The sequence below is a fragment of the Octopus bimaculoides genome, chromosome 17, assembly GCF_001194135.2.
Source record: "Octopus bimaculoides isolate UCB-OBI-ISO-001 chromosome 17, ASM119413v2, whole genome shotgun sequence".
In the NCBI taxonomy this organism is placed as follows: Eukaryota; Metazoa; Mollusca; class Cephalopoda; order Octopoda; family Octopodidae; genus Octopus; species Octopus bimaculoides.
Window position 1 is genome coordinate 7,064,034 of NC_068997.1, and position 9,274 is coordinate 7,073,307.

At 37.4% G+C, this 9,274-nt stretch overlaps 1 protein-coding gene across 2 annotated transcripts in view; it reads right to left on the minus strand.

Annotated features, from left to right (window-relative positions):
• LOC106872491 (PP2C-like domain-containing protein CG9801) overlaps positions 1 to 5,366 on the minus strand; it is a 107,074-nt gene extending 101,708 nt beyond the window's left edge. For both annotated transcript variants that reach the window (XM_052974000.1, XM_014919506.2), the window contains exon 1: positions 4,677 to 5,366. In XM_052974000.1, the coding sequence (XP_052829960.1) occupies positions 4,677 to 4,687 (11 nt within the window). In that variant the 5' untranslated portion in view covers positions 4,688 to 5,366. The remainder of the gene's footprint in view (positions 1 to 4,676) is intronic.
• Positions 5,367 to 9,274: the final 3,908 nt, after the last annotated feature.

Below are 9,274 nucleotides of genomic sequence, written 5' to 3' on the forward strand. Positions count from 1 at the left end.
TCAGCCTTCCCCCACTCAGTTTGGAAGTTTTGTCTTGTGGGTACTTGGCAACCTCACCAGTGCTGGTGCCATGTAAAACACACTCAGCACACTCTGTGAAATGGTTGGCATTAGGAATGGCATCCATGCCAAAATAGACTTTGGCAGCACAAACTGCCCTGGCTTATCTGTTCATATCATACTGTCTAACCCATAAGCACGGAGAAAGGGATGTTAAATGATGATGACAATGCTGATGATGATAATCTGGGGTTTTGGTATTCTGAGTTCAAATCTCAACATGGCCTCCCTGAAATGGCCCCTTGGGTGCCTCTAGTGGAATCCACTCTGTTTGTAAGGATTCTCTTTCCAGTTTAAGGATACTTTCCTCCTTCCCTCCCACCAGTCTTGGAGGTCCTGGAAGGGGTTGGGAGCACAATGAATAACAACATGCTTCTAAACAGACTGTAAAGAAAAATGAAGTTTCATCATAAGCCTGCTCAATCAAGTCTCGGGGCTAAACAAAGACCATGGGCAGTGAAGCAATGTACACACACTTGATTAGATGAGCATCCTAATCTACAGCCTTCTAATTTCTAATTAATAGAAAAAAAAAAAAATAATAATATTTGGGAAGCAATAAAAAGCAGACACATTTGGTTATTTGCTACTTCTTCATTTGGGTGTGTCTGTTCTTTAGTCTAATTCTGGTTGAATTCCCAATATTAAAAGACCCTTATGTCAGAATGATGGCATAAAAAAAGCCTCTGGAGACCCTGCTGTGTGTACAAGAAGGATGATAATGAACTAGTAAACTGCATCAAAGAAAGGAATAAACAGAAGTTGAAGAAAAATAGGGAGAAGAGAAGGTATGGAGAGAAATAGACAGAGAGGAGGTAAGAGTTGTACAAAATGTTACTGGTGGTGGTGGTGGCAGTGATGGTGGTAGAGTTGTTAAGTGGAGTAGTGAGGAAGAGGTGAATCTGCCATAGTTTGCAGATGATAACATCTCTAGGGGTGCTGCTGTAGTTTCAGTATTCCACTTGCCAACCTTAATACTAATATTGACAATTGGTTGGAGAATGAGATATCATGATGGTTATGCCTTCTTTGCTATTAACAATGTAACTAGAGTGTAATAGCCCTAACTTCAGTTGTGAACTCTGCTGGCTAACTTATTATTCAAGTCCAACCATAACAAACAGACAACAATCCATGAAAACAAAATCAAACACACGCACTTATATATGACCAAAAGCAAGCAGTGGATAACTCAAAGGACATGTCCAGTGTAACTGGATTTGCACATTTTCGCTCCCAAACAAGTTGGCCACTGCAAATGATGGAAGTTGTAAGAGTTACTCAACAACTGTATATATACATGTGTGTGTGTGTGTGTGTGTGTGTGTGGCAAGAAACTTGCTCCCCAGCCACAAAGTTCCAGGTTCAGTCCCACTGTGTGGCACCTTGGGCAAGTGGTTTCTACTATAGCCTCAGGCCATCCAAAGCTTTGTGAGTGGATTTGGTTGACGGAAACTGAAAGAAGCCTGTCGTATATATGTGTGTGTGTTTGTATGTTTGTCCTCCACCATGCTTGACAACCGATGTTGATGTGTTTACATCCCTGTTACTTAGCGGTTCGTCAAAAGAGACCGATAGAATAAGTACAAGGCTTACAAAGAACAAGTCTTGGAGTAGATTTCTTCGACCCCAAAAAAAAACTCTATAAGGCAGTGCTCCAGCATGGCTGCAGTCAAATGACTGAAAAGAGTGAAAGAATATATATATATAGGCGCAGGCGTGGCTGTGTGGTAAGAAGTTTGCTTCCCAACCACATGGTTCCAGGGTCGGTCCCACAGCGTAGCACCTTGGGTAAGTGTCTTCTACTGTAGCCTCAGACCGACCAAAGCTTTGCGAGTGGATTTGGTAGACGGAAACTGAAAGAAGCCCATCATATATTATATATATATATATGTATATGTTTGTGTCTGTGTTTATGCCTCCACCATCGCTTGACAACTGATGTTGGTGTTTACGTCCCCGTAACTTAGCGGTTCGGCAAAAGGGGTAGATAGAATAAGTCCTAGGCTTACAAACAATAAGTCCTGGGATCGATTTGTTCGACTAACGGCAGTACTCCAGCATGGTCGCAGTCAAATGACTGAAACAATTAGAAGAAAATACGTATATATAATGTAGTCGGAAAGTTACCATTGGTTTCGCGCCTATTATGTTCTTAGCAATAATATCGGCGACTCCTCACACCTGTGGGTTGTTGAGTAACTTACATCTTTGTTTCAGCTCACTTTTGGCACATAGGAAGCTTGATCAACTGCTTGAGAGCGGAAACCTATAAATCTAGCATATTGGCCATGTATGTCTATTGAGATATCTAGTGTTTGGTATCGTTCATACACAAGTGTCGGTCCAAGCAACGTTTGTTTATATAGTTTTAAATGAGGCGTGGTGTCCAAAAACCTGAAATCTGGGGGAGGGGCCTTTTCTAAAACTGTAAGATGATGTGATTGTTGGTAGACACTGAACAAGTTGAACGACTCCGTCGATATTCCTCCACGAGCTAGACAGAATATCAGGACGGTTGTCGAGCAAGTTGCTTCTACATAAATAAATAGAAACCTGACCTATATCTCTAAAAAGGAAAATTCACAAACAAATAATGAATTCCTACAAAAGGCTTTAAACCTGAAATTTGTAAACGAGGGATTGTAGGCGGTTGGGTTGTGACGTTCGACTTTTTCCACGGGTAACTACGTCATTTGTTAAATTATCTCCAGCGCGGAATTGAAACCAGATTGTGAAACTCATTCGCCGAAAACACAGGTAAATAAATAGATAAATAAACGATAAACAAACACCATCTGAGAAAAGCATGAACTTTTGGGACGTTCACGCCAAAAGCATTATTGATGTGGCTTGTGTATTTATTTATTTTATTAGACACGATACTAATTTTAATCAATATATTACTGGTGTTTCTTTCATCGAACCTGAAGGAGGGACACAATTGAAAATAGGCAGAAATAATAAATTATTTTGTCCAGTGTTTCTATTTCTCATCCATCTAATAGAAATGTTCAGATTTACAATGTGTAGGCAATGAGATGTTGTAACATTCATACTTTTCTCAAAGAAAATATCGCCATGTGAAGAGAGATTGATGACGAAATTGTAAAGTGCGTCATGGTCTCGGTTGACCGGGAATTAACCTCTGTGGTGCATACACACATGAAATTATTTGTTTTATTTATTGCCTTTACACCACGAAACAAATATTCTATATTTTAATCGGAAAGCAAATGGAAAATTTTATCGTTGCCGACTGGCAACAGCGATTCAAAACAAGAGAACTGATTTCGATCTAAAATCGAAACAGCCCTAACGGTTGTTGTTTAGCCCCAGGACAATCGGTCAAAGGTGTTCAGATCTTTACCATTCCGTTTGTTTATGTAGATAGGACTACACTGTACAGTGTGTTTTTTTCCTTATATTATAAGTGAGTATAGTGTGATTTGAGAATGATTTGACAGCTGCTTCTAGTAGACCGATCGACTGCGTGAGAGCTTATCATTTGTCTTACGGTTCTCACCACACCAGCTTCAGATTTATTATTAATATTATTATTATAAAGAAGAAATGAAGACCGCGGGACGTTCATGACATTCTCGAACTACATACAAACTATGGAAAGAGGGGAAAAAAGAAAAAATACAAACAGCTCAGCATTTTGGGGAAAATAAAGATAAAATAGACACAGCTGACCAGTTTAATATAAACAGATTAATATTTGAGTTTTGGTAGGTTGGAAAATTAGATAAACCGATTCAGGTGAAATAATATCGGAGGGAAATAAATCTAATTTAACGAAAAGCCGGACGAGGTTTGGTGTGTATATTAACTCACATTGGCATTCTTTCGAATATCTATATCGTAAGAATGCCCTCACATTTGTTAATCTAATGTAAATATATACAAAAACACATACGGGTTAAACACTCCCATTTATATGGGATATATATATATATATATCCATTTGCAGTCATCTCTTTATATATATACGCGCGCAAACCAAATTGCATTTAAATTCGAGGATAAAAAATAAATTACAGCCCATGATTTTCTATGAAGGTATAAAACCTGAAATTGTCAGGGTGTGGGAATCAGGTTTAGTGACGTTAATTTTTTTTTCTCTCGAAGACTTCAAACGGCGCAAATCAATGACACATGCCGTCTCAGATTATTTGAAAAGGAGTGAAGATGAGATTCGCTGGTTATGCTGAGGTTTTCTTATCCAGGAAGGGGTGGAGTCGATGACTAGGTTCTGTTTTAAGAAACCCACAAGAATGAAAGACTCCAGAGGGATTTCATGACAATAAACAGATGAAAGATTTAAGAAGTATGTTGATGAAGGTAACGACTAGAACAGAATTTGGTTCATGAAAACAACGAGACAATTACTTTATATACAAGAAGCACTGACCAAATAAAAATTGATAAATTTTAATTGCTTTAAGAATGAAAATAACAATAATAATGTCACAATTGGTATTAAACTAAAAACAAAATAACACTGAAAGTCGGGGGTCAGAAGTCAAACTGCATAACATATAAATATAGGGAAGAGACGAAGATAAGTAAAAATATATATAGGCATATATAAATATAGACTTATAGCTTACCTATTTTCCATAACAAATCGCTGTGGTCGAAGATAAGGAAACACACCTTAAAATGAGGGGTTTCCAGATTTCCGGCTTCCCAGGTTGGTTTTAAAATATGCCTGCTTAAATAAATCCTTTCGAACGAAGCGCTTTGTCATTTGAATGAGCTTAAGAATTCAGTTAAAAGGGTGGCCCGAGGCACCCTTTTAACGAATGCACATGGATAAGTGATGATGTATAAATAGGTATATACATATATAAATGTATTTGTGTATATATATAGAAATATATACACCTTGTATGTCACGAAAGAAGGGGAAATGAGGGTTTGTTTAAGCAGTTACATGGGAATTACTAATCACAAGTTTATCAGTATAACTGATAATAATGGTTTGTTGTTGGCGATAATACAGCGATGTTTGAAATCAGCGATAGTGGGAAAGAAAGAGGAGAGAGCGAGAACAATGTGAAAGAAATAAAATAGAGAGAAGGAGAAGGAGAAACAGATAAATAGTGATTGAATGAGAGAGAAAGGATGACTAGGCGGGTGAGAGAGTGAGATGGAAGGAATACGGTCGAATATACGGGAGTGTATTACTGTTGTTATTATTACTATATTCTGAAAGGTGTAGTAGTGGCTCACTGTCAATGTCAGCAGTCTTTTTCCTTCATTCCTTCTCTCATTTTTCTCTTTCAACACTGTAGAAATGAATTTCATACACACACTCCTTCTCTCTCTCTCTTTTATTTTGATTTTCTCTTTCTCTTTCTTCTCTCACATTTCCCCCCACATCCATCTCACGCTGTCTTCCTCCCATCCCCCTCTCTCTCTCGCCATAAACATTTAATACCTTTCTTTCTTTTCACTCATTCATAATCACGTCATTTCAAGTTTCCCATCCCTCTCACATTACGTTTCCCATTTCTTTTTCTCTCTCTGACCCCTATTTTTCTTAACACGCTTATTTTATTCAAGTCAGAAAATGGATTGTAGGATTAGAACATGGGACAACAATGCTTTGCGATAGTTGTTTCTGCTTTTTACTTTCTGAGTTTAAATCCCACCAAGATTAATAAAATAAAGTAACGGCACAGGATAATGGCTTGCCAGAACTGTTAGAGTTTTGGACTAGATGCGTTCCACTACTTTATATTCTAAGTGTTCGGGCAGACGTAGTAAAAATACAGAAAGAACTCAACAGATAATTACCTTTACATTTTACCACAATCTTACGTCAAAAAAAAATCGACCTAATGATCCCTGTTCTCATTTTTTTTTCTCGTAGCATTTGTTCGAATTTAGTTTATTCTTCCTCACTCTTTTAACTTGTTGAGTCTAGAGGAAGGGGCACGAGCAATGACCTTTTGTCCAACACCTGTCTTAATAAGATCTCTTTTACTTCTCCATCATTTGTTTCTTATTCCTTTCTAACATCTCACCTCTCTCTTTCTTTCGATAATTCTCTATCTCGCTGTCTTTTTACTGCCAATATTTGCGCTTTCTCAAAAGTTGTTTTATCTGGTTACACCTCTCCTTACACTGTATTACTTTCAAACGAACCTTATTTATTTTACTCATCCATCTTCCCAAATATTCTCACTCTTCCACTTACGTTTTTTTCTTCTCGTTCTTGTTTCTTTAGTCACTCACATTCTTTATCTTTCGTATTTGCTATATATTTTTCACATACACACGCTAATTCCTTCTGCTATGATTCAAACCTTTTCTCCTCATATCTCCTTCAATCTTTATAGATTTACTTCCTACGTGTGCTTTATTACTCTCTCTAACCTTTACTCCCGCATCCTGCTGATCCCTGTATATCGTTCCCTTACTCTTACCTTCAGCTATGCCCTATTTGTCTTTCATTTCGCTATTTATGCTTGTTTTTTCTCTCTTTATCTTGCTCTAGCTCGCAATTTCTATCTATCTATCTGCCTATCTATCTATCTACGCACAAGAACACTCCCACGTGTTTATTAATATTTTTTTAATATCCTAGTTTCTTTTGTATGTATTCATCTCCGTCTCCCTCCCACATATTCTCTATTGTGTACTTTTGCCTGCCTCCCCCCACTCTCTATATATAATCTATTTCATCACTCAATCACTATATCTCTCATAATACGCTCTCTCATCCTCTCTGCCTTTTTTTCCAGCTCCTCCTTCGTTTCAACGATATTTTAAATGGCAAGCAGTCAGCTGATTCACGAAAGAGAAGTGACCGAGCCAAACATTACACCGGTTTAACAAGCTCAAGCATGACAGGACTTATCTCTCTTGCTTTTTCTATAGTTTTTATAGAGAGAATTAAAGTATCATTGCAGGGAGATTTTGTTTCCTAATTACATAGATAATCTCATTTCTCCGTTGACAATATTACATATGGGATACTCTATCGTGTTTGTACTTAGCACGAAGAATGCTCCCGTAAAGTATTTTTTTCTCAGTCATTCTGTTGATTTTCATAATCAGTGTTACTGAGATCTCTTTATTTCAGTATATATTGATTATTCGCTGAGTATAATTTTTGTTGCCGAAGAAGTGTAATAAGGCCGAAACACATTCGATATTTTTCCATTAGCTTTAAAGCCAAGATTCCTTTCTTGTCATCATCGTCTTCAATTTTCAAAGAATTCAATTAGCTTATTTTATGGTAGTTAATTCCACTGTTTGTTTTTAGATTTGAAATATCGGTAGTTTTTGTCTATTCATTGTATGAATCCATTTCAGTTAATCGAAGTTTCTCAAATCCCTAAAAAGAAGGTGCTACTTTGCCGGGTGATCTACAATTTAAAGGGAGATTACTTTTTAGTTTACCTTGTATTAATGCTACTTTCCGTGTGATCTACGTGAGCAAATTTACTTTGGTGGGTGATGTACGCGCTTGTTTTAATTATTATATGGTTTTCGTATTATCAAAATAGTAAGAATTTTGAAAAAATACATTTGCAATGCTAAGTATACGCAAAATAACTCAAAAAGTAACCTAAGGTAATCTCCCTTGTAAATCATGCGCCAAAGTAGCACCCATTTCATCCATATCATACCACGAGGCTATTCTTATCGATAAAAATAAAATATAAACGTGGATTCAGCAGCAGCTACGGGGTACCATTAATAAGGTTAGGATTGGCAAGTTCTGACATGTTTTTTTTCAAATGATGATGGTACTGCAGCGGGAATTGTAAACAATATTCTTAAATCATTACAGACATTTAAAAATATCTCAAAGTTTGTAGTCAGGCAATAAATTAAGTAATTCTATAGGTTTTAGTGATTTTGTGCGAATAGTAAATGTTGCATTTCTGTTTCAAAAATCTACATCTTTATATTCAATAAGATATTGGTGCACTAACTCCTCACATACACACACCGTTTTTCTTTTTCTTTTTCGTTTTTTTTCTTCTTTTCTAGCTTATTTTAAGACTTTTCTTCAGCCAACCGCCATACGGTATTAAAACGCACAGTTAATCCAGCAATAACATTAATAATCAAAACATTTAAAACATGGCTTTTTCTAAAAACAAAGGTCTCATCTAGTGAATCGTAAACGTCAGTTATTTCTGCCAGAATGCTATCAGATGTTATCTCATCATGCATTCTTTTCTGGTTTTGACTCACGCCTACACCCCCCCCCCCCAGTGGGGAGGTTTAATATCATCTCAGGATGTGTTCCTCCTCTTTAACTTCATTCCAGATGCTTTGTAAGTTGTTTCGTTAACTTCAAATTTTCAAGGTTAGATATTTCTACATTCAGTGTAGCATTTCTAGCTTGAATGACTTGGAACAAAATATTAGCTTCAGCCAAAACCGACACAAACACATAAACAAAACATTTTAGGTATACTGCTTACACTCCGTTTACCTAAGTCTTAGTCGATAAATTTATCTCTAAAAGTTCTTGTAATGCTAAATGAATACCGGGAAAGTAAAATGCAAAAGGTTTAATATTTTCCAGTCTGTCAAATCACCTGCTGGATCTAATCTTTCCCATTCGCAAAATGAACCCCCACTTAATTTTGCTCAGATCGCTTTAAATTTTGGTGTATCGTTGCCAAATTTCCCTTTAAATACTCACTGGTAGGCTCCAGCAGCCAGCATCAGCTAGTTGTCACGTGATACTGTCTAAACTTCAACTGACCAATCGAGGCGAAGGGCGCGTAACCTTAGCCCGCGCCCTCTCTAAACCTGCCTTCAAACAGTGTCGTGTTAGTTTCAGTTCCAGCAGCCAGAGCCGACCAGCTGTTTTGTGGTACAATGCTTCAAACCAGGAAGAGGGGACGCCATGAATGAGACCGCTACCTGTCAATCAGCGATGCTGTTTAAGTGTCAGCCAGTCTCACCGAGTGATGTTATTTCCCAGTCGGTATGTTATGGCTTTCAAGCCATTTCTGGTCTTCTCGCTTCAGCCATATATAGAAGTTGGCTTTTTCTCATTACTTTTCTCAGCTCTGAGCTCGAAAATGCAAACCTTCTTTAGAATAACGTAGACATTTTCATTTAAATGAAGCCTCTAGCCCCCACTGCCAGCTGGTAATACTCGACAGTCTATCCGTGTTCTCTGCATTCTTCGTACCTCTTCTTCCGTTACTCTGCATTAGCGATGTTCTCT